The sequence below is a fragment of the Silene latifolia genome, chromosome 11, assembly GCF_048544455.1.
Source record: "Silene latifolia isolate original U9 population chromosome 11, ASM4854445v1, whole genome shotgun sequence".
NCBI classification, from domain to species: Eukaryota; Viridiplantae; Streptophyta; class Magnoliopsida; order Caryophyllales; family Caryophyllaceae; genus Silene; species Silene latifolia.
Window position 1 is genome coordinate 19,983,311 of NC_133536.1, and position 26,729 is coordinate 20,010,039.

A 26,729-nucleotide genomic window follows, 5' to 3' on the forward strand; every position below is an offset into this window, starting at 1 on the left:
CCATATTTTTTTTCTTCTTCCAATTCTTTTATTTTGCCTACTGTTACCTTATTATCTCTGATTTATATGGAGTATTATATAGTCCTCTTTAAAAAAAATCCAAATAGACCCCAAAGGTACGAGACTTTGTGCAATCGCAAATTCTTATTTCAGACGGGCTGTTTCCCGTCTGAAATAAGACGGGCAAAATATTGCCAGTTTTTAATAGTATGTAACCATTTAATGACAAAATGTTATAACTAGAGATGCCATTTTTTACCCTGAAAATGATGTGAAAAATAATGGTAACATATTAGAAAATAACAACATTTTATTGTAAAATGGCAACATGTTGTCCGTCTTATTTCAGACGGGAAACAGTCGTCTAAAGCAAGACGTGCTGTTTCAGTCAAATACTCGCCTAAAAAAGGGCGACTGGTGACATGGTACCGGATTAATGACTATAGTTCGATATTACTTATAAAAACAGGATACCATCATCTAATTTACATTTATCACTGTATATTTCAGAGAGGGCGAACAAGTAATGCCATAAGTGAAATTTAAAAATAAACCGAAATCTTAACTAAAAATTTTGAATTTTTCGTTTTTCAACGGAGGAAAAGGCCCCCTGCTAGCCCCCGCTCCACCACTGATTAGAGTCTAGATGAGGAAGAATAATCAATGAATGTCATAATCCTGTACTGCCCTACATTATCAGCATTTAAGACTAAATTTGCAAATGAAAGATACCTTAGGCTAAGAAAAAGTATACGCATTTGGAGTGTTTTGCTAAGGAGGTGACTGAGAAACATGTAAGCTTGACTATTGAATGGATCAGAATTTAGATCCATAACAAGAACACTTGTTATATAGTAATACAAATACTATAATCATCTTTCTCGTTGTCGCTGCTATAATCGTTATTGTCAGAGGAATGTATGGTAATTACAATAATTATTAGTATAATTATCCGATTTCCCGAATGTTTCCTTATAACTCCTCCCTGCAATTCATTTCCATCAGCATCTTCTCTATTTTTCTTATATTACCCTGCTCTACTGTTTTTGGTGATGAATATATAACATGCACTTCTGCATTATTTTCATGCGGAAAAAACTTTTCAGCAGTCGGGTACCCATTTTGGGGAGATGATAGGCCTAAATATTGCGGCCACCCATCCTTGCAGCTCCAATGCCTTTCCACTGAAGACGGAGGCCGAGCTCAACTAGTTATTGACAGAGGAATGTACGGTAATTACAATGTTTCCAACATGAAACTTAATCAGCTAAACATTACCCTTGAGCTCCAAGGGGTTCCAGACATTCCTTGCAGTTTCAACATCACGGGATTCAGCGACCTCTTCAAGTTTACCTCAAGGGATGACAAGATTACATTAGTCTACAATTGCCCAAAAGACATCTCACTGAAAAATCTTCATGCTGCAGTCCCATGTTCCTCATCTGCAGCGGTAAATCAGGCGTATTACCTGAATAACATTTCAGCTGGAAAGGAATATGCAGCTTGTAAATCATTCGAGTTCCCCGTTGATAAAAAGCTGCTGGATCTTTATAACAAAGGAGAAACGGGTCGTACACTTAGGGTCCGTTTGGATTGAAGGAATTGGAGAGAAGGGGAGGGGAGGGAAAGGGAGAGATTTAATTTCCTTTGTTTGGATAAAAAATATGGGAGAAAGGAAATGGAAGGGGAGAGAAATGAGAGACTTATTTTCCTCCTATATAGAACAAATTATAATCTTTCCAAGGGTGGCAAGATTTGGAAAGAAAACATTATTTGGACTCTAATTATACCACCACCATCCTTTAATCCTCCATCCATTCTTCATCTCCCTCCTTCCTCCCCTTCCATTTCCCTTCATAATTTTTATTATCCAAACACCCACATTCCATTTGCCCTCCCCTTCTCTCCCCTCCCTTCACCTCCCCTCACTCCCCCTCCCCTCCCTTTCCCTCCTAAAATTGTATCCAAACGGACCCTTAGTCAAGTCTTGGAGCAGGGATTTGAGGTGAATTATGAGTATTCCTCAGACTGTATCAAATGTAATAATTCAGGTGGAACATGTGGCTCAGACTCATCTGAGCCTCCGAAATTTCAGTGCTACACGGATCAAGCTTATAAGCCTTATACATCTGCTGGTACTACTGTTTGTACGTACCTCTCACCCTGTAGGATTGATGATTTTAATTTGCAGGTTGGTTGTTTTTCATAACTGCAATTCATGATGTATCTGCCATGAGCAATTTAGGTCTGAGAAAAACAATATCCGATTTTTTTTGCTGCGAATTCTGTCCAAATATCCTATCCGAATCCGAGAGGCAAGTTTGGGTCGGATAATCTGATCCGGCGCTTTTGGGATTTGGATTAAATATGAATATTAATTTTAAAACATTTGGATCTAATCCGACCCTAAAATATAATCCATATATCTTAGGGTTATTTCATAACAATAATAAAGCTTATGGTTATTTGCTAAAATCATTTCATCCTATCAATAATTTCAATTAAATCCAACCTACAATATCCCTTCCAATAATTTCAATTAAATACAACCTACTTTTGCATGATATCAATCAATTCTCACATCCCTTAATCACAGACGAAAAATCCATCTTTTTCTTTTATAACAGTTAGTTTTTCCCTATTTTCCCCCTATTTTTGGGGGTGCAATCTAGTGTTATTAATAAGTAGAGTGTAGAAATTTCTGGAAGTATTAATAATGGCAACAGTGAAGTTTGAGAGACTGACCTCCATTGATGTGTACGAAGATGATAAACTTGTTGAATATGATGCTTTGTTACTTGATCGTTTTCTCGATATTCTTAAGTCTCTTCATGGTGAAGATATTAGGGAAACGGTATTACTTTCTTTTTTACTGTAATGTTTTTGTTAAATTATGAATGTTATTAATGAAAACTGCTGATTTGTGAACTGTATGTTTGGAATATCTATTTGCCAAATTACCCAGATGGGAATTTTCTGAAACTGTTATGATCATATTTTTTAACTTTTTTTTAATATATTTATATATACATAAGACAATCCGTTTTCCCTGATGATTTTACATCACCCCAATATTGTGTTTGCATAAAACCTTGTTTCGAGCTGATGGTGGGAAAGATAATTTGTGGGTAAGCATGGTTGATGTATAGGAGGCTGTTTAGGTTGCATATGGTGGCGCGTTAGTGACTGTGAGATGATTTGAACTCGTCGCCGCAATAAGGTGGAATTGGGATCTGTTGATGGTGCGAATAGTGGCTGGTAGTGACGTATTGGAGGGGAGAATATGGATGAGCGGTAGTGAATGGTGATGAATGGAGGTTGAAGAAGGAAATGGATGAGCGGTAGTGAACGGTGTCGTCGGAGAGGTGTTGAGAGGGTTGTGTTTGGTGGCCGCCGAAGGGGTCGTGGGCGGCAGTTGGTGGTAGAGGAGATGTTGAAGAAAGAGAGAAAAGGAGATGTTGAAAAAAGAAGCAAATAATACTTAAATAAGGAGGAGGGAGAAGGTTACCTAGTGTAACCGGTCGAATTTTAAGTGAGTTTGTTATGGGAAGTATGAGGGAATAGGATGGATTTAATTGGAATAACTGAAAGGATGGAGTGTTATTTGCAGGGCACCCATGGATGGATTATTCCCAAGAAATAACCCTATATTTTATTCATTTGTTGGTCTTTGATAGAAATACTCGCAAATAATAGAAAAACAAATCAATGATTGGGACGTAGTGAGTATGATTTAGTGATTTACTAATTATTCTTGTAGTATATTCGATTCCTACCTCACCATAGACTGGAATCTTTGCGGCACTTAGGTAATACTGTTATTGTATGAATAGATACTAATTTTGCATCCTTTAATTTATTCTACAGCATTACTACTCATTATTATCGGACCCGGGATTATTGTTGGATCAGGTAAAGATGAGTTAATTTTAAGATACATCTCTGTCACTATTCCTTCATAGACTTACTGAATACGTTGATACAAATTTTATTTTGTGCAGCCTGTTTAGCATTGTGGTGCTGTGTCAGAAGAAGGAGATCAACCAGTAAATTTAGCATTTTCTGGAAATCAAAGGCAGCAAAATGCCCAAATGTTGACGCCTTCTTACAAATTTATGGTTCCTTGGCTTTAACAAGGTACACATACGCGGATATAAAGAAAATGACTCATGGTTTCAAAGACAGACTTGGTGAAGGTGGTTTTGCTATTGTGTACAAAGGCAAGCTATCAAATGGAAGTCTCGTGGCAGTGAAGGTGTTGAAACAATCCAAGGGTAATGGGGAAGATTTCCTCAACGAGGTAGCTAGCATCAGTAAAACTAACCATGTCAATGTGGTTACTCTCTTAGGTTTTTGCTTTGAGGGTAACAAACGAGCCTTGATATATGAATATATGCCAAATGGGTCTCTTGAAAAGTTCACATTTCATGGCGCAAGTGCTAGCAATCAATCCTTACCATGGGAAACACTTCTTAATATCGCGTTGGGCATTGCAAGAGGGCTTGACTACTTGCACCGAGGCTGTAATGCTCGGATTTTACATTTTGACATCAAGCCTCACAACATTTTACTGGATAATGAGTTCTGCCCTAAGATATCAGACTTTGGGCTAGCCAGGTTATGTCCCTTACGAGAAAGTTCTATATCAATGCTTGAAACAAGAGGGACTATAGGTTATATAGCTCCAGAAGTCTTTTGCAGGACTATTGGCGGTGTTTCTCACAAATCCGATGTTTATAGCTTCGGGATGATGGTTTTAGATATGGTTTGTGGTCGGAAAAATTTGTTAGCTGATCGGCAAAGAAGCAGTGAGCTGTATTTTCCACAATGGATATACGACCGACTTGAAGTTCAGAATGAATCTCCATTTGAAGGAACTACGAATGGTGAAGAAAAGGCGTTACAAAGAAAGATGATTTTGGTGAGCTTATGGTGCATTCAGACTTATCCATCAGATCGACCATCAATGAGTCGGGTAGTGGATATGCTACAAGGGTCCCTTGAGTCGATAGTGATGCCTCCCAAGAGAAATCTCTCTAATCCTCCAAGTTTGTCTCTACAACTTACTTCTGAAACTCTGACTGAAACCATCATTGAGATTTGAGAGTGGCGGAAAATTCATACAGTTCTTATTGTATATACATAGCAGATTATGAGACTTTAGAAAGTCAATTGTCCTATTTTCGAAATTATAAATGTCTAATTATCAGAATAATCATTGTTATTTCCAACACAAGGGTCATTTTGATTCGGGTAATGTTTGAGTTGTGCTACTTCAATGTTCCGGGTCAATTCTTATGTGATCCGCTAATGTGAATGTGGTGTGTAATCTTTATGTGTGATTTGACGGGCAAGCTGATTACGGGATTTGATCGGAACTGGTGCTGAAATAGGAAGTAGAAGAACAGAAGACTCAAGCAGATGGGATGTTAATAATGTTTGTTCTTTCTACTGTCTTCCCGGTTTTTGTTTGAACTTTGAAGCATTCTTTTCCGTAATTGGCAGCTGACAGAAATTACCGGATATGTTTTTGTTCTTAAGATCAAGTGGAGTTAACGTTTTTCAATGATGAAATAATCGGGTCTGTTTTGTTAGGTCATGAAAGCTACTGTTTGATGACCAAGGAAGTTGCGTTCTTTGAGTCTTTTGCTAAGAAGATGACTAAGATACATGTAATCTTGTTTGCAGTACTATATTGACACGATCTGTTACAGCCCGGACTTTTAATCAGTTATCAGTTTATTCGGGAATAACGGATAACCAGACTTGAAATTCAGGTACAGCAGCAGTATCCTTGTTTTCCCGGGTGATAGAAATTACTGGACGTGGAATTTTTTGCTGGATCTTGTAGGCTGACAGTTTTTTTGATTACGTCCGAAGTAATGGAGCAGAAAGTCAGAACTGGTAAGTGCTGCTACTAACTTGTTCAATCAAATACATCAAAACTATCTTATTTAGAGCTTAGAGGAAGAATAATTAATGAGTATCCTAATCCTGCAACTTCAACTGGGTTAAAAAGGTCATGCTTGGGTAGTCAGCTCGTGTGTCGGGTCAGCTCTGGTCGGATAAATTTTGCCGGGTCTAGGATTAATCAACATTAAATACTACGAATAACAATTGGAACTGTTAACTTGAAAACATCACTTTTACTGCAAAGGTATTTCATGTTCTGTAATTTATTGGAAAAACCTTCATTTTTTCGTGTTTTAGGGTTTGTTTGTTATAGATTTTGGAGGTTTGGTGTTGTGTTTTATCCAAGACTTCATTTTTCCTCAACGTCTATCTCAACTAGAGTCAGGCCTAGGGCTTACATACTTTGTAGTGCTAGATTTAGTTGCCGGGTTTCTGGTGCTACCTAGTCGAGTAGCTAATAGCTTAGATTGTAACTGTTAGAACATTGTAAGTTATTCTCCTTCCGCAGTCAGGAATGATAGTTGTTTCATGCCACTGAAACCAATTAAGTATTATGTTTCCTCAGGGTGCACTGTCTGACTCTACTGTGAATGCTACCGTGGTTCACTATTAGGTTCTTATATATGCTACCTTGAAACTGATGGATAGTAATACGTCATTTTTCTGTTGCTGATTTTTTTCTCCATTCTCAGGACGGTTAAGTCTCCCAACTTGAGGACGCATGTATTCATTCGAGGCTACAGAGTCAGCAGAGTCTCCCAACTGACTTTCTGTATATTGGGCTTACTGTTCATCTGAAATATCTTTTCAGGTTTATGATCATACCAGATATGCTGAAGAACCCGAATGTTCAAACGTCTGGGTGCCAGAATTAAGGCATTCAACTATTCACTCTCCACTACAGCAGCTACTTGAGTAGTGCTCCACTAATTGAGTGAGTGCTTAACCAATGGTCATTAAGCCCCTATTTCCATCACGTTGTCGCTGCTATAATCGTTATTGTTGGGTGGTTGTTATAATAATACAGGTAATAGTTATAATTATTCTATTTCGGGAATGTTTCCTTATAACTCCTCCTTGCAATTCATTTCCATCAGCATCTTCTCTATCTTCTCTATGTTCCTTGTATTGCCTTGCTCAACTGGTTTTGATGATCGATATTATAGGTGCGCTTCTGCATTATTTTCATGTGGAAATAACATTTCAGCAGTTGGGTACCCATTTTGGGGAGATGATAGGCCTAAATATTGCGGCCACCCATCCTTGCAGCTCCAATGCCTTCCCACTGAAGACGGAGGAGGCCGAGCTCAATTAGTTATTGACCGAGGAATGTATGGTACGTAATTACAATGTTTCCAACATCAAATTTGATCAGCTAAACATTACCCTTGAGCTCCAAGTGTTTCAAGACATTCCTTGCAGTTTCAACATCACGGGATTCAGCGAGCTTTTCAAGTTTACCTCAACTGATTTTATTAGGCTCAATATATCCATCTTTGGACGTGATAATTTGGCATGGGATCAATAAATTTTCCGTCAAAATTATTTTAGCCCATATATATCAATAAATATTAGGATCGAGATGGATATTGAGCCTAATAGAGTCCATATGTCATGGGGATAATAAATGACAAGCTTGGTTACGCGCCCAAGTCATCACTTAACGCCTAAAACTGAGTTTAATTGATGGAAAATAGAGTTTAGGGGTGCACTTAGTGATAATGGCAACAATTAGGGGTTACTATGTATGTTTTAAAAAGTGTAGGGGTACCACGTAGAAAGTCGAAAAGTTAATGGGTACCCTGTAGAATATCCCTTAAAAAATAATCCAAATAGACCCCAAAGGTACGAGACTTATTTGTGCAATTTAGCTCCTTGCCTTTAAATAAGTGTTAACTAACCCCACTAGTTGACAAGCGCGTCAACCCCAATTCACTTTTTTCAGTCAAACACTCGCCTAAAAAAGGGCGACTGGTGACATGGTACCGGATTAATGACTATAGTTCGATATTACTTGTAAAAACGGGATATCATTATCTAATTTACATTTATCACTGTATATTTAAGAGAGGGTGAACAAGTAATGCCATAAGCGAATTTAAAAATAAACCGAAATCTTGACTAAAAATTTTGAGATTTTCGATTTTCAGCGGGGCAAAGGCCCAGAGCAGATCCTCTGTCCCATTACCTCTCCTAATGACACATTAGCACTTTGATATATAATATTACCATTTTTATTATTTCAAGTGTGATGTGTCAAGATCTTAAGGAATGAGGCAGATGATGAGAACGTAAAAAGTGGACATGATGATCTCCCTGCTAACCCATGCTCCACCAGTGATTAGAGTCTAGATGAAGAAGAATAATTAATGAATGTCATAATCCTGTACTGCCCTACATTATCAGCATTTAAGACTAAATTTGCAAATGAAAGGTACCTTAGGCTGCGAAAAAGTATACGCATTTGTAGTGTTTTGCTAAGAAAGTGACTATTGAATGGATCAGAATTCAGATCCATAACAAGAACACTTGTTATATAGTAATACAAATACTATATATAATCATCTTTCTCGTTGTCGCTGCTATAATCGTTATTGTCAGAGGAATGTATGGTAATTACAATAATTATTAGTATAATTATCCGATTTCCCGAATGTTTCCTTATAACTCCTCCCTGCAATTCATTTCCATCAGCATCTTCTCTATCTTTCTTATATTACCCTGCTCAACTGTTTTTGGTGATGAATATATAACATGCACTTCTGCATTATTTTCATGCGGAAAAAACTTTTCAGCAGTCGGGTACCCATTTTGGGGAGATGATAGGCCTAAATATTGCGGCCACCCATCCTTGCAGCTCCAATGCCTTTCCACTGAAGACGGAGGCCGAGCTCAACTAGTTATTGACCGAGGAATGTATGGTAATTACAATGTTTCCAACATGAAACTTAATCAGCTAAACATTACCCTCGAGCTCCAAGGGGTTCCAGACATTCCTTGCAGTTTCAACATCACGGAATTCAGCGACCTCTTCAAGTTTACCTCAAGGGATGACAAAATTACATTAGTCTACAATTGCCCAAAAGACATCTCACTGAAAAATCTTCATGCTGCAGTCCCATGTTCCTCATCTGCAGCGGTAAATCAGGCGTATTACCTGAATAACATTTCAGCTGGAAAGGAATATGCAGCTTGTAAATCATTCGAGTTCCCCGTTGATAAAAAGCTGCTGGATCTTTATAACAAAGGAGAAACGGGTACACTTGCTCAAGTCGTGGAGCAGGGATTTGAGGTGAATTATGAGTATTCCTCAGACTGTATCAAATGTAATAATTCAGGTGGAACATGTGGCTCAGACTCATCTGAGCCTCCGAAATTTCAGTGCTACACGGATCATTTACTATTGTCTTATAAATCTGCTGGTACTACTGTCTGTACGTGCCTCTTACCCTGTAGGATTTCTGCATATGTAGAATTGATGATTTTAATTTGCAGGTTGGTTGTTCTTCAAAGAAATATTGGAATACTCGCAAATAATAATAAAAATAAACTAATGGTTGGGATGTAGTGAGTATCATTTACTAATTATTCTTGTAGTATATTCGATTCCTACCTCACCATGGACTGGAGTCTTTGCAGGCACTTAGGTAATATTGTTCTTATATGTATAGATACTGATTTTGCATCCTTTATTTTTTTCTACAGTATTACTACTCATTATTATTGGACCGGGAATTATTGTCGTATCAGGTAAAGAAGAGTTAATTTTAAGATACATCTCCGTCTCTATTCCTTCATAGATTTGCCGAATACTTTGATACAAATTTTATTTTGTGCAGTCTGTTTAGGATTGGGGTACTGTGTCAGAAGAAGGAGATCAACCAATAAATTTAGCATTTTCTGGAAATCAAAGGCGGCCAAATGCCCAAATGTTGACGCCTTCTTACAAATTTATGGTTCCTTGGCTTTAACAAGGCACACATACGCGGATATAAAGAAAATGACTCATGGTTTCAAAGACAAACTTGGTGAAGGTGGTTTTGCTATTGTATACAAAGGCAAGCTATCAAATGGAAGTCTCGTGGCAGTGAAGGTGTTGAAACAATCCAAGGGAAACGGGGAAGATTTCCTCAACGAGGTAGCTAGCATCAGTAGAACTAACCATGTCAATGTGGTTACGCTTTTAGGTTTTTGCTTTGAGGGTAACAAAAGAGCGTTGATATATGAATATATGCCGAATGGGTCTCTTGAAAAGTTCACATTTCACGGTGGAAGGGCTAGTAATCAATCCTTGCCATGGGAAATACTTCTTAATATCGCGTTGGGTATTGCAAGAGGCCTTGACTACTTGCACCGAGGCTGTAATGCTCGGATTTTACATTTTGACATCAAGCCTCACAACATTTTACTGGATGATGAGTTCTGCCCTAAGATATCGGACTTTGGGCTAGCCAGGTTATGTCCCTTACGAGAAAGTTCTATATCAATGCTTGAAACAAGAGGGACTATAGGTTATATAGCCCCGGAAGTCTTTTGCAGGACTATTGGCGGAGTTTCTCACAAATCTGATGTTTACAGCTTCGGGATGATGGTTTTAGATATGGTTTGTGGTCGGAAAAATTTGTTAGCTGATCGGCAAAGAAGCAGTGAGCTGTATTTTCCACAATGGATATACGACCGACTTGAAGTTGAGAATGAATCTCCATTTGAAGGAACTACGAATGGTGAAGAAAAGGCGTTACAAAGAAAGATGATTTTAGTGAGCTTATGGTGCATTCAGACTTATCCATCAGATCGACCATCAATGAGTCGGGTAGTAGCTATGCTACAAGGGTCCCTTGAGTTAATAGAGATGCCTCCTCAGCGAAATCTCTCTTTTCCTCCAAGTCTGTCTCTACCACTTTCTTCTGGAACTCTCACTGAAAGCATCATTGAGATTTGAGAGTGGCAGAAAAGTCATACATCTGTAAGTAGGTTACTCATTTTGAGTCGATTTGGGCCCAATGTAGGTTAGATTGGGTCATTTCAGATTCAGGTAATGTTTGAATTGTGCTACTTTTATGTGTGATTTGACGGGCAGGCTGATTGTGGGATTGTATCGGAGCTGGTGCCGAAATAGGAAGTAGAATAAGAATAGAAGACCCAAGCAGATGGATGTTAATAGTGTCTGTTCTTTTTACTGTCTTCCCTGTTTTTGTTGAAGCATCCTTTCCGTAATTGGCAGATGACAAAAAATACAGTGATGAAATAATCGGGTCTGTTTTGTTAGGTCTATCGTATGATTTCGTTCTTTCATTATCCGCTGAGAAGGTAGAAGCTATTTTATCAAACTTTTTTCTAGATAAGTTTCATTTAATGAAATGAAAAAGTAGTCGTTTTTCTCTTTCTATTTGTATACTTCTAATAAGAACGACTGAATTGGAATTATAATTCGGGCATTTTAGACATTTGTGAGAACCATTAAGATGGTTCTCACCTGTTTATAAGTTGATAAGAAACACCTTGGCCTATGTTTTGTTTGTAAGTTCCTAATTATTCAATTCTATCAAATCCGTCAAACTATCATCTCTAGAGTCCAGAAGAAGAATAATCAAGGAGTGTCCCAGTTCTACAACTACCCTACAATTATCAGTATTCAAGACTAAGATACATGAAATCTCAACGATTCGACTAAATTTTGCAGTACTCTATATTGACACGATCTGTAACAGCCCAGACTTCTAATCAGTTTATTCGGGAATAACCAGACTTGAAATTCAGGTTCAGCAGTATCCATGCTTTCCCTGGTAATAGAAATTACTGGACGTTGAATTTTTTGCTGGATCTTGTAGGCTGACTGTTTTTTTATTACGTCCGAAGAAATGGAGCAGATAGTCAGAACTGCTAAGTGCTGCTACTAGTAATTAATCCTAATCCTGCAACTTCTTCTACGGAAACTACAAGTCTGTAGAGTCATATACCGAGATTGCGACGAGAAACCTGTAAAGCTTGACGATTGAACCTCGGCCTAACTCATGCAGCACCAATGCAATGCCTCAAACAAGAGTGAATTAGGAGACTAGTTCTTTTGGACTTTATTTCAGTTCTAATAAGTTCAGTTCAGCTCCATTCAGTTCAGTTCATATTAGTTTATTTCAACATTAGTATTATTATTCTTATTTTATATTCTTATTGATACTATTCTTCTTATATTAAGGTGCTGATTTTCGCAGTAGACATATTACTCATCACAGTACACTATTGACAATTATACCCCTCACATTTCCCACCCATTTTCTCTCTCTAATTTCTCTCTAATCTATTTATCTCTCATTTCACGTACCTTATTTCGTTGCTATTTTTACACACACATGTATTACATTCGTAAATTATTTTACAAACAAACATACGGTATTGTTAAACATACTGCATCAAAAAAAAATTTAACAAAGAAACAAAAACAAAGCCACTACGTACTAATCTATATCTATATATATACGGTATTGGTTATAAGGTCTTAATATTTACATCTTATGTCTAATCATTTATTTAGATATGATCAAAAGTCAAAACATCTTATTTAAGAGACGCAAAAGATGTTAGGTTGATACCTAAATTCCAAGGATGCCTCATATTTATAATCATAAGACACTACATTTTATGTTAATCTTTCGATATGGGACAATTCTATTATTTTTATATAATCCTAAATTATTTTTCAATGTGGGACATATAACATACTAAGAAGTACACAATTTTATATATGTACAAATTATATGAAATTTATACGCTAATGATATCATTTTTACCACGAATCAAATTTGTTATTTTCATAATTTTCTTAATGATGTTTTTTTGCCAAATGAAATGTAAAATTTTTTATATAAAAATTAGAAACATCACTTGAATATAATATAGGAAATAAATTTTATAATAATTAAAAGATTCTCCACTTTATTTTTTACATCAAAAAATATTATTTATAATACTTTCCTAAATTAATTTTTAAGATCACCCCACCTTATGATAATTTTCTGATGTGGGACAATTCAACTATTTATATGTAGTATATTTACCACACCTACATTATTTTTCAATGTGGGACAAATAACACAAGAAAAAGTACAACATCTTTTTTGCACCTATTTCGATATCCAACCCGATTTAATAATGAGAAAATATTATACTATCTATTTATATTCGTACGTTTTTTTTCCATTTTTTGTCATAATTAAAATATGTACAAATGATATGATTTAAATTACCTTTTTTTTTTTCCTAACACGACTTTTAAGATGTAATTGAGGGAGCAATAGAATGTATAAACAAATGCAAAATATTTCCTTTTTCTGGTGCGATTTTGATTAATGGTTAAAAATTGTGATGTATTTTAGTTACTCAAATGTAATGAGGCATAATAATTACCTATATTTGAAAGTTAAAAAAATTTAATTCTACTATTTATCAATGTAAAAAAGTTCATTATTAATCTGTTTGTGGATTTAAGATCTTTTTATGCAACACTTGATTGTATTATAATTCATAAATTTTCTATTTTAGTGTAGAGATTATCATTATATGACACAAACAAATTTATGTATATTTAGCACCCATTTTATTTTTTAATTATGACTTTGTCTTAAATAAAGTTATTATACTATCATTGTCTTAAAATAAACATTATAATATCACTAATATAGTAATATATAATCGCTTTTATAAATATCTACGTGATTAATATTTGTATGGTATTGTTGTAACTAAGGTTTGCCGTTAATACAAACTCTTATAAGAACTCTCTAAGATAATTTTTACGCGATTCAAAAGATTTTGGGTTGATACCCCTAAGTTATGACTCATATTTATAATCATGTGATACCTCACCTCATGATAATCTTCTAATGTGGGACAATTCAACTATTTATATGTAGTATATTTACCACACCAACATTATTTTTCAATGTGGGACAAACAATATACTTAGAAATACACCATCTTTTTCACACCTAATTCGACATCTAACCCAGTTTAATAATAATAAGCAAATACTATAGGAGTACTATTTATTACTATTCATATAGTACATTTTTTTAACTTCTTATCGTAATTAAAATATGTGCAAATAATATGATACTATATTCTAATGCTAGCATTTATTTAACACGAATCTAATTATATAATCTTTCAAAAAAAAATTATGTTACTTTTTTGCTAAATGAGATGTATACGTTTTTATATAAAAATTATAAACACCACTTGGACATAATATAAAAAATATATATATCATATCGTGGAGTTAATGATATAAACTCTTAAGAGCTCTCCAAGATAATGCTTAAGAGACTCAGAAGGTTTTGGGTTGGTATTTAGGTTCTAAGGATGCCTTCTATTTATAATCATATGATCACCCACCTTATGCTAAACTTTCGATGTGGGACAATTCTATTATTTATACGTAATATATTCACCACACCAACATATTTTTCAATGTGGGACAAATAACATACTTAGAAATACACCATATTTTTCGCACATAATTCGACTTCTAACCCAGGTTAATTATAATAATGAGCAAATACTATACTCCCTCGATTCAAGATCAAATACAACATTCTTTTTTTTACACTATTCATGAACGAATAGAATCTTTACGATTCTTTGTAATATGTAAGACAAAATATGGTCATGTGGGATCTTATTTGATTCACCTATAAAGTACAATGAGAATATCAAACTATAAATTTTTTATAATGTAAACTTAAAGATATTTACGTTGTAATTTGCACAAATAGGATTATACATCCAATTGTACCATATGCATTGTACAACCAATGTATAAGAATCCGAGCTTATATGTATTTTTTCTGAGCTAACTCAAAGTTCATGTTTTTAATGTGTAAATGGATGAGTTCAATACTTTCTAATAAAGCTCATATTATTTAACATAAAGCTCGGATACTTTATCACAAAGCTCAGATTCTACACCGTATAACATATATAACTGGTTGTATAATCCATGAATTGTGTAGTTTGTGTCTTGGCAAGTGTGTAAATGAAAATGTTGTATTTGGTCTTGAATGGAGGGAGTACTATTTATTAATATTCACACGTTTTTTTTATAATACTTTTTTGGCAAATGAGATGTATAAGTTTTTATATAAAAATTATAAACATCACTTGAATATAATACATAATATAGAAAAAATATGTATATATCATACTGTGAAGATAATGATATAAACTCTTAAGAGCTCTCCAAAACAATACTTAAGAGACTCAAAAGGTTTTTGGTTGGTATATAGGTTCCAATGATGACTCCTATTTATAATCATAGTATTACCCACCTTATGTTAATCTTTCGATGTGGGATAATTATATAATTTATACGTATTATAATCACCACACTAACATTGTTTTTTCAATGTGGGACCCACTTTATTTTTTATGTGGAAAATATTATTTATGAAACTTTCCTAAATTAATTTTTGATGATGTGGACGCTCTATAATCGCTCGAAAAAACTCTCTTATATATATATATAATATATATATATATATATATATTAAAAGAAGTACACCATCTTTAATACTCGTATGTGCAAATCATATGAAATCTATACTCTAATGAAAGCATTTTTTACCACAAATCTAATTATATTATTTTCATAATTTTATAACAACATTTTTTTGCCAGATGAAATGTCAAAGTTTTTATATAAAAATTAGAAATTTCTCATGAATATAAAATAGAAAATATAAATATTATAATAATTAAAAGATTCTCCACTTTATTTTTTATGTGGAAAATATTATTTATGAAACTTTCCTAAATTAATTTTTGATGATGTGGACGCTCTAGAATCGCTCGAAAAAACTCTCTTTTATATATATATATATATATATATATATATATATATATATATATATATATATATATATATATATATATATAGAGGCAAGTTCTAATGAGTCCACCTAAAATGGTGAGTCCACTAAGTCCCAATCCTAGCCATTGATCTCTAAAATTGATGGTTGAGATTTTACAATTCTAAGATGAAAACTTTAATGTTTTATAACTGAAACTTTAATTTATTAGTTTAACTTTAATTCTTTACAATTATAAGTTTAACTTTTATGAATGCAATTTTAATGCTAAAAGTTAAAACTTTAATTTTTTTGGCCAATTTCTAATATTAAAATTTGAATTTATTTAATTTTACAGATTTATAAATGTAACTTTAATGTTCTACGAATGAAACTTTAATGCTAAAAATTGAAACTTTAATTTTTTTAACTAATTTTTAATATTAAACTTTGAATTTATTTATTTTTACAGATTTATAAATATAACTTTAATGTTTTACGAATGAAACTTTAATGCTAAAAATTGAAACTTTAATTTTTTTAACTAATTTTTAATATTAAACGTTAAATTTATTTATTTTTACAAATTTATAAATATAACTTTAATGTTTTACGAATGAAACTTTAATGCTAAAAATTGAAACTTTAATTTTTTAGACAATATAAAATATAAAAATTTGAATTTAGTTAATTTTACTGGTTTATAATTTTTTTAAATTGTTATTTTTTGAATATAACTTTAATGTTTTACGACTGAAACTTTAATGCTAAAATGTATAACTTTAATTTTTTTAGACCATTTTTTAATATAAAATTTTTTTTTTATGAAATAATGTACTTGGGACTAATATTTATTTAATTTAACTAATTTTTAACTGTAACTTTAATGATATACGAGTGAAATTTTAATGCTTTAAAGTGAAACTTTAGTCCATATAAAGTTAACTTTAATTTATGTCCTTAATAAATATAATTAGTCCATATCAACGTAACTTTGAGTCCATATAAGCGCAACTTTAGTCCATATAAACGTAACTTTAGTCCATATAAATGTAACTTTAACACATGTTTTGAAACTTTATTATTTTAACAACCACCAACATCACCAACTCCAACCACCCAACCCATGACCATGAGACCACCGCCACCGCCTCTGACCACCAGCCATGGCGTCCCCCTGCGACAACCGCCATCACGCACCACCACTATGAAAAAAAAAAAAAAGGGAAAGAGGCGAGAAAGATCTGAAAAAGAAAAAAAAAAAAAAAAAAAAAGAAAATAGGAAATAGGCGTAAAGCAACAACGACCACCAACACCGACAATACCTCCACCGCCATCACGCACCACCAATATGGAAAAAAAAAAAAAAAAAGCAACCATCACCATGCGCAAATCAGATCTGAAAAAAAAAGGACATGGCCGACAACGACACACCAACACCAAGCAACCACCAATCTGAAAAAAAAAAAAAACAAAGAAACAAGGAGGCGGTGGCGGCCTGACACCAACCTCCACCACGACAACACCACCATCACTAGCCCCACGCTTGACCCACCAACAACAAATCTGAAAAAAAAAAAAAAAAAGAGAGAGAGAGATGAGAAGGCTGCGGCAGAAGCGCGGCCGTGATGCAGAGAGGAAGCAGATCTTGTGGGTGGACGTCGTGGTAGTGGTCCGTGAGACAGAGAGGCCCGCGGGGGAAGGTGGTGGTGGTGAGAGTGTAAGAAAAGAGGATAAAGGAGGAGGTAGTGGTGGTGAGCAGTGGCGGTGGTGAGCGGGGGCGAACGTGCTCGGTGGTGGCTGCGGAGTTGTAGAGAGAAGGTGGGGAGGAAGAGAGAGAAGTGAGAATGTGATTGTGAGGCGAAAAAATGAAATTTTTAGGGTTTGGTAGTGCTTTTATATAGGGCCTCCATTTTGAGATTTAATCTTGACCTTTGATTTTGTTAAAATCTAATGGTGAAGATTAGGACTTATGGACTCACCCAAGGGAGGTGGACTCATTTGATCCTAATTCTATATATATATATATATATATATATATATATATATATATATATATATATATATATATATATATATATATATATATATATATAGATATATATATATATAGATATAGATATAGATTATACAAAAATAATAAAATTGTCCCACATCGAAAGATTAACATCAGAGGTGGTGGTTTATGATTATAAATATGAAGCATCATTGGAACTTAGGTATGAACCCAACATCTTTTGCGTCTTTTAAATAAAATGTTTTGACTTTTGATCATATCTAAATAAATGATTAGACATAAGATACGCACGGGCATACAAACTAGTATGTACTACATCGAAGAAAGAAATGGGCAAATCTAGCACAATCTACGTACAACACCGATCATGCACTACTTCCGTCTAAATAGTACCACCACAACGGCGGCCAACTGTCGCCGGCCAACCCCACCAGACTGTCGACACCCTTGCATCCCTTCTCTGGCGCCCCTGCACTCCTTTCCGCATCGAACACCAATATCACCGCAACACCAATAACACCACCACCATCTAACCATCAGCAACACCACCTCTGGTGACCCACTGCCCGTGTATCCGGCGACCCGTGTACACAAATTACAATGGAACAATGAAATTATAAACCCTAATTACTAGAAGATATAAAGAACATAACTATAATTGACATCGCTGGTAAATTGCGTTAATTTAATCCTATTTCGTATGTACTACGATCTAAGAACAAAACTATAATAAAAAGTCAATTTAATCTATAAAATCTTATTAAAATGCTAGCCTCAAAAGGTCACGCAGACAATGCCACGTAGGATAAGGAAAAGCCACGTATGCATTTGCAATGTCACATCTTAATCCGCGTGTCACTCTAATCTATAAAATTTTATTAAAAGGCTACTTGAATTTTAGGGTAGCCTTTTAATTATATTTTATAGATTAAGTTCTAATAATAATAATAATAACACATTCAAGATGTTTTATTATGCATTTACTTCACTTTTGTTTTTCCTTTTCTCCCATTCATTGTAAGTTCGTAACCTAATTTCAACCTTTCATCTTACTCTTGAATTCTTAATCTTAATGAATGTTATACCATTTTTTTGGGTATTGCTCTTTCACATACGGATTTTACTCTTTCACATACGAATTTTACAATATTACCCTTGTCATTTCTTCATTCCTTTACCCAAACAATTTTTTTTCTCCCTTCCCTAATCCCCCCTCACTATTAAATCACCACCACTCATCGGAGTGTGGCACTTTTGTACAGGTTTTAGAGATCACTCTGACCAGTAACAACGACAATGGCCACATTTAGCGAAAATAAGTCGTGACGGTCGTCACAATGACCGTGATCGAAACAACAATTTTTAACTATGGGTGATGGGGAAACGTATACTTGTAGACGAATACAAATAACAGTAGGCCTCCCTTGCGACGGGTCGGATATTGCGACGGGTATTATGTGAGTGGAAATGGATAGAGGGGACAAGGTGGGCGCCCACCCCATGTGCTTTGTCTCTCACCCTTATGGGTTTTTTGTGAGATGATATGGTATTCGTCGCAAGTTTGCGACGGATACCCTCCATCATATGGGAAAATTTGTGTACAAATAATAGATGCAACAAAGCTACAAGGTAATAAAACTCTTTGTGTCAAATCAATATTTATGTATCATCGATATAATCAAAATTTAGCAACACAGTTCTATTTCTCTGTTTGATTATTAATGAATAAAAGAATGAATTATGGAGAAGCGGTGATTCCGTCCACATGTCCTCTCTTGGCTTACTAAAAGAATAAGACAAAATAAGAAACTACCCAGTGAAACTGTGTATCCCGCAGAAAATCAAATCCATGAGAGAGATATAGAGCTTCACTTTATCACTTAATAATTAAAGAATTTGAAGAAGTGTAATCCATTATTCAAGTTTTAGAAGAATTAGGTTTTAATTTTAGGAAAAATGGTACATAAAAATTTACGTAATTTGTTTAGATTTAGGAAAAGGATAGAGTATGGAAATTTTATGAAAAAAGTATGTAAAAGAGTAAAGTCCGTATGTGAAAAAGCAACATCGATTTTTTTTTCTATATATATTTCATCTCTTCAAGTGAAATTACATATCTTTTGTGTATATCTTGGTATTGATTTTTTTTTTTATGGTTTTTTTAACATTTCTATTAGTAAATTAAGTCTAACCTCTTTATTTTGTTGTTTTTTATAGGATTAAATGTCATGATCTTCTTTGATATGAACGCTTTATTGTTATGTTGTAAGTTACTATTTTCGCCTATTGTTTTATTTTTCCATTTTTTATATTTGTTTAACCCTTTAATTTTCATATATGTATAGTTTCTATTCTTACCAGCTTTGAGTTCAACATGACAAACAAATCCTTATATTTCACCTCATTCATAAATTTAAAAAAAAAAATTAAAATATAAGTTGCAAACACAAAAAAAAAAAAAAAAAATTGATGCAAACCTTTTATCTCCCTCCCATAACTTTGGTTATCAATTTACCCTATTTATTTAACTTTATTATCTTCTTAATGATGATCTTTTTGCTTTCCTCTCACCATTATATAACAATAATCATAATTTCCATGTTATTCAAAAAATTGGTATGTAAAGTACAATATTATAAAAAGACAAGACTAAATATTTCACTAAGTCATCTCACTAAGCCATGTGTGATAAAAAAAAAATCATTTTTTATTATCATGTGTCACATGCTTATTAGTAAAAAGAATTTAAAAATATAAAGTCTCAAACATACAAAATAAATTAAAAAAGAATTGATTCAAACTTTTTATCTATCTCTCATCACTTTAGTCATCAATTTACCCTATTTATTTAACTTTATTACTTTTATTTAATGATGATCTTTTTGCTTTCTCCTCACTATTATATAACAATCAAAATTTCCATTTTATTCCAAAAATTGGTATGTAAAGTTTACATAGATAACTAGAATATTTTTTTTACCTTTTTTTCTTTATTGTATATTAAATTAATTAGAATCTTATTTTTTTTTATTATTTTTGTGTTTTCAAATTGCATGAGTATGATACATACTCACATAATTTAAAAATATTACCTTAAACAACTTTTTGTTAGTTAAATATGCAACTCTTTTCACTATGAAATTTCATACGGCGGGCCCTAAAACCCCATCTATAATCTATACAATCTAATTAAATGGGTACTTAAAATGACAAATTTAATTCAATGTAACATGGAAATTTTAATGTGACGTGGATTATCAATTTATAATTACATGACATTGATTTCATTCACTCATCTATAAATAAATCTATACAATTTAATTAAATGGTACCTAAAATGACAAATTTTAATGTGACAAAAAAATGTAAATGTAATAAACTTTTTGTTTCCTCTCATCTTTATACCTATTAATAATTAATACATTCTACTTGTTCCGGGTGTAATTCCGGAGCAGGATTGTGACCACTTGAGCTTGTAGAATGATGCCGTTGCTCGTCTCTTCCTTTCACTTTTTCCTGTAAAGATGAACAAACTGAGGGCTCGGCTTGGGGCCAAGCGTACTCACTCCGACGCTCAAGTCAGTAAACTTAGAGAGATAAGTTGTATGTTTAACTTGGCAAAATATATTGTAGAGAGATAAGGGAATTTGATATTAGATTTCCAGTTTGTTTTTTAATGAGAGATTTGGATTATTTATAGACTTTCACCTTTTGTCACGTAGTGGCCAAGTGGCGTAGCAGGTGGAAAGACCGTCTTACCCTCGGCCGAGGGACCCTTGACAGGCCGGCAGGCCTGGTTGACTCCATGTCGAGGGGACTGGATGCGAGTACACGGATATGCCTCTCGGCCGGCTAGTTGCCGAGCCGAGACCCAAGTGACAGGCCGACATGCTTTGTCGGTTAGGCCGTTTTTCTTTTGACTTGTTGTCTTTTAGCTTTGACCTTGGTCAATATGTTGACTTGGTCAGCGGGTGCAGAATATGCCCCATCAATTTGCCCCCAGCGTAGTCTATGTCGTGGTATGGACCTTCGATGCGTGTTGAGCGTATTCTGCGCATGTCGAACTTCTTCCTCGGCTTGGTCCTGTTCAGGCCGTACCATATCCCCCCTCCACATTGTTGTGTAATGGACATCGAATGTGGAAAAGAAAATGGCACTGGCCGAGACCAAGGTTGGGAGTGCCGTGTGCTTTTGATTGCCCCCGGCCGGTGCTGCCAAGCCTGGTTGATCAGCTGGCCGTTGGCAAGTAGATACCAAGGAGCGTGTCGAAGAAGATAGGTCACTGTATGTCGATTGACATTCCGTGGCTGCATGCTTGACACGTGGCCTGGTATTGATTGGTGGACGCTTCATGGGCTTTGCTCTGATTGGTCCACTGAATGGGCTTTGCTCTATAAATAGAGCAGTGTGCCCCTCATTTTGTTTGTCAAACTTCTTTTCTTAAAAAATTTCCTCTCTCTAGTTTTCGAAGAGTTTTCTCTCTCTAATTTTTGAAGCGTTACTCGGAGTAACACTTTCTTTCAAGGTAAAAACAAATTCTTCCCCAACTTTTATTTGTTAAGTATTCGTTTGCCACCATGTCTGCTGTTGACGCTCCGGCTAGTACCTCAACCCCAGGGGGCGAACCGCCGCGTCCCGATGAACAGGAGCCACTGGTTGTCACCCCGGTAGGGTTCGGGGGTCGCAAGTCGCCTTCTCCTGAAATCGACGAGAAATATCTCGAGTATTTTGATGATGATGAGGAGGAAGCGACCCAATCTGACTCAGAGAGGCCGCATTACTTGTGGCACGGCGAAGCCTGCTCGATTAAACCTGATCGCGTTTGGACGAACAAGTTCGCTTCTGTCTCCGGGCCTGAACTTTTCGAAGACCACTACAATTTCGGCAGGGGGTATAGAATTATTGTCCCCGAGGGTGATCAGCATCTGTTGCCCTCCCGAAGGCTGTATAGGCGTGTATATTAGGCATCTGGAGTATGGGCTCCGTTTTCCTCTTAATGAACACGTCTCGGCCATAATCAAAGCCATGAATGTCGCCGTGGCACAACTGCACCCGTTGGCCATTAGGACGATTATTGGCTTCGTATGGTTTTGTCTTTTAAGGGGTGGCCCCAACGGTGAACCTTTTCCGCCGGCTCCACCATCTTCTACTGTCTACCCAAGGCGTCATGGGGTGGTACAGTACAACGTGCGAGACGAGCCGGGTTATGTGACCGCTCCAAGCCGACATCCCGCAAAGACCGGAAGGGGCGGTGGGTATATGTCGAGGTTCCGGAGGACTATCCACTGCCCCGGTCCTTCCAGCGCCGCGTCAATTTGCGCTGTGAGAGTCAGGGGGAGCATGAAAGATATGTCTCCCGTAATAAGATTAAGATGGACGCCAAGAAGGTTTATCTTAACGACGGCGAAGTGCGGGCAATGAGCATGTTCGAGGCTGAGAAGGATGGCACGCCGAAGGGATGGATGCCTCCGACGCAGATCGTCCTTCAAGACGAGCCGCTTTGCCACGCCGGCCTCATACCGGCCCTCAGCCAGGGTGAGTGGGGTCGGTATGAGGCCCTCCTTTGCTTTTATGCTTCGATCTTTGAGCCTCGGTTTACTTCTTTCGCTTAACTCTTGCTTTGTTTCTTGCAGATCGATTTGGCCGGGATCTCTCTGTCTCCATCCTAAGCAAGTTGGGACTTGACCAGGATAGGAGAGTTGTTGAATCGCACCCTAAGGCCGCGCCGCGATCGCAAGCGGCCCCGCACGAACTCATGGAGCAGGCGCAAAGCAATGGACGTGGGGCGACTCAAGCGAGATTGATTGCGGTAACGTGCGCGCCGAGACCAAAAACAACGTCTTCGGCGGCTACGACGTCAACTCCAACTCGATCTCCAATCCCCAGAGTCCAAAAAGATAAGGAGGTCGTCAATGTTGACGAGGACCTCACCGTTCTGGAGGGTCCTCCTCCCTCTGGTAAGAGGAAAGAAACAACGCCGCCGCTGCTGTACGAGGCAGAAAAGAGGTGGGGTCACCCTCCCTCAATCCAAGAAGGCTAAGACTGGTACGGATCTAACCCATGGCTCGGATTTAGCGGGTTCCTTATGCATTCCCGATGACAAAGCTTTCGATATGTCGATGAATGTTGACATGGACGCTTTGTCCGGGTTTTTTATAGATCGGCCGTCGCCGCCACGTTGTTCTCACCGAACGACAATTGGAGAAGCGACAGTGCGGACGGGCGACAAAAATGTCGCCGCCGACTCCTCGTCCGAGAAGGTTTCCTCCGTTCAGCTCGGGGCGGACGGCATAAGGTTGGCCAAAAGGCTGGTGAAGTGGGTCAAGTTGCACGGCACTCATCTTATCGAGCAAGAAAAGCTCGTGGCTCAAATCGCCCCTACGCTCGAACGGCTTAGGCTTGAGCTTGCCGCTTCTAGGGAGGAGGCCGAGAAGACGAAGCGGACTTCCTGGCCACCATGAAGGACTTCTCGCGAGCGAAAGCTTAAGGAGGACGCTGAGAAGGTGGTCCTGGCCGAGAGAGCTAAGGTTGATTCCGCATTGGCTGATGCCGCTAAGCTGCGGGAGGAGAGAAACAAGCTTGAGGGTGGTTATAAGGCCATGGTTGAGCAGAGGGAAAGATGGAAGACCCTGCATTTGGCCGAGGCGAAGGAACATAAGGGCACAAAGGCTATCCTTGCTCAGAGGGAGAAGGATATTGAGATGTCAAAACCGTCATCATCCCCGAAATGTGTGCCGTGCAGGGACCAAGTCAAGATGCTACAAGGGATGCGATTAAGGCCCTCCTTTCTGAAGGCACTTTTCCGTGGCAAGATTTTGACAAACTTCTGGATGAGAAGGCGGCTGTTGAGGAGGCCAAGGCCGCGGCAGAGGCGAAGGCTGCTCAGGAAGCAGCGGCCAAGGCGGCCATGATGCTAAGGTGAAGGAGGCTAGAGAGGAGGCTGAGAGGGCAAGGGCACGCGAAGCTGCCAAGTCGTCCTCTGGGCCGCCCACCGACGATGATGCTGCTGCTGCTGCCGGTGGCGAGCGGCGACAAGCATAGGGAGACGGGCGGTCGTCACCAGACTCACCTGGCCTTTCGGACAGTTTCAGCTGTTCGAGGGCCAATTTTTGAGCCTTTCCTCCCTGCCATCCTTTTGGCGCTTCATGTCTGAATGTTGTAATTTTTGTTGTTCCTTCTCTTTTTTTTTGTTAAACTTTGGTAGGTTGAGCTTAGGCTACCCCTATGGGCACGGCCGTCGACTTTATTTTGTCTCACTTGTAAACATTTTTAATGAAGTTTGTTTATTTGCCTTCGGCTTGGCCGAGGCTTTGATCTCATCCTCCATTCAGTTGTCTTCTTACGTTTTTAAACATATTGAGCGCTTTTTCGTTTTAACTTCGGCTTGGCCGAGGCAATTAGATTGCGTATCTCAACTGTACTTAAACGTTTTTAGCATATTGGTCGTGTCCTATGCTGCACCTGAACAGGCCGAGGTAGCAAGATTCACGTTTTCCAATTTGCTCAGCAACATGTTGGCATGTCGGTCGCTTCCTCCTCCACTCTCGGTCATGCCGAGGCGGCCAGATTTGCGCATCCCGACTGCTGTTGTAAACATGTTAGCATATCGGTCGTTTCCCCGTCACTCCCGGCTTTGATCGAGGCAATCGAGGTTACGGCTCGATTGCATTCGTATCTATAGACATATTGATCGCTTCCTTTGCCACTCCCGGATTGGCCGGGCAAGGCGATCAGATTCGTTCTCAATCAGTACTTATACGTTCTTAAGCATGTTGGTCGCTTTCGCAGTATCAATCGCATTTGTAGTGATTTGCCGGCTTTGGCCGTGGCGTCTACTTTGGTACGACTACGGAGGGGACAAGCATTTCGATGGAAAACTTGGATCACTCTTCATAAGATATAGTCACGCGTTGGGGTGCCCACAACGGTCTCGGACACCTCCGCCGCTATACAAAATACTTCCTAAGGTTGTCTGTGTTCCAATGGCTCATTAGAGGCACACCCTCTATGTCTGTCAGCCGGTATGTCCCCGGCCCCATTTCTTCAACCACCCTGTAGGGTCCCTCCCAGTTGGCCGTCATCTTGCCATGGATGTTTCCTTTGTTGGTTGCGGCCGAATTTCTCAGGACTAGATCTCCTACTCTCAAGTCCCTTTTGTGGACCCTACGGTTGTAGGCTCTTCTCATTCGGTTTTGATATACTGCCAAGTTGAGCCATGCCGTATCTCGACTTTCTTCGACCAGTGTCTAGGAGGCTCTCGGGCCTTCTTCATTTTCGATCAAAAGGTTTGCGTTCAATGCCGGCACCGCCGCTTCAATTAGCGGGACGGCCTCGGACCCATAGACTAGGTGGAATGGATGCACCACTTGCTTCTTTCTCCGTGGTTCGAAGGGACCACAGGACGCCGGGTAGTTCATCAACCCATCTTCCCTTTAGATCTTCAACCTTCTTCTTCAACCCGTTCGGTATTGTTTTATTAGCCGCCTCCGCCGCCCGTTGCTCGAGGGTGGCGGACGGAGGAGTATGCAAATTTGATACCGAGCTCTTCCAACCAATTCATCACCATGTCGCTCCAAAATTCTCGGCCGTGGTCAAATACAATGACTTGGGGTAACCCAAAACGAGTTATGATGTTCTCCCAAATCACCTTTCTTACGGCCGCCGTGGTCTTGGCAGGTACCGCGACAGCCTCGACCCATTTGGTGAAGTAGTCAACGACGACAATCAGGTACTTCCTTCCTCCGGAGGCCGTCGGAAATGGTCCTAATAAATCCATCCCCCACTGTGCAAATGGTAGGGGACTAAGTACTGGCTGCAGGTCTCGGGAATGTGCATGTATTACCGGAGCATACATCTGACAATTCTTGCACTTCTTAGTTTTTGCCCTGGAATCTTTCAGCATGGTAGGCCAGAAGTAGCCGGCTCGGAGAGCTTTGTGGGCTAGCGTTCTCGCCCCC

General features: G+C 37.5%; 2 protein-coding genes across 3 annotated transcripts; both read left to right on the plus strand.

Moving 5' to 3' along the window:
- The first annotated feature begins 323 nt into the window (after positions 1 to 323).
- On the plus strand, positions 324 to 11,179 carry LOC141613061 (LEAF RUST 10 DISEASE-RESISTANCE LOCUS RECEPTOR-LIKE PROTEIN KINASE-like 2.4). The gene is made up of 13 exons (XM_074431795.1): positions 324 to 1,586; positions 2,052 to 2,147; positions 2,727 to 2,854; positions 3,834 to 3,912; positions 4,002 to 4,137; positions 5,689 to 5,737; positions 5,852 to 5,904; positions 6,606 to 6,636; positions 6,725 to 6,789; positions 6,906 to 7,249; positions 8,709 to 9,347; positions 9,619 to 9,663; positions 9,753 to 11,179. The coding sequence occupies exons 1-13, from the start codon at positions 965 to 967 to the stop codon at positions 10,853 to 10,855; spliced, it is 3,390 nt and encodes a 1,129-aa protein (XP_074287896.1). The 5' UTR covers positions 324 to 964; the 3' UTR covers positions 10,856 to 11,179.
- On the plus strand, positions 1,724 to 5,279 carry LOC141611309 (LEAF RUST 10 DISEASE-RESISTANCE LOCUS RECEPTOR-LIKE PROTEIN KINASE-like 2.5). Of its 2 annotated transcripts, none has more exons than XM_074429826.1 (3): positions 1,724 to 2,191; positions 3,868 to 3,912; positions 4,002 to 5,279. In XM_074429826.1, exon 3 carries the CDS (start codon positions 4,163 to 4,165, stop codon positions 5,102 to 5,104), a length of 942 nt encoding a protein of 313 aa, XP_074285927.1. In that variant the 5' UTR covers positions 1,724 to 2,191; positions 3,868 to 3,912; positions 4,002 to 4,162; the 3' UTR covers positions 5,105 to 5,279. The 2 variants fall into 2 exon arrangements, with proteins under 2 accessions (XP_074285927.1, XP_074285926.1); XM_074429825.1 differs by lacking the exon at positions 1,724 to 2,191 and adding an exon at positions 2,216 to 2,854.
- Positions 11,180 to 26,729: the final 15,550 nt, after the last annotated feature.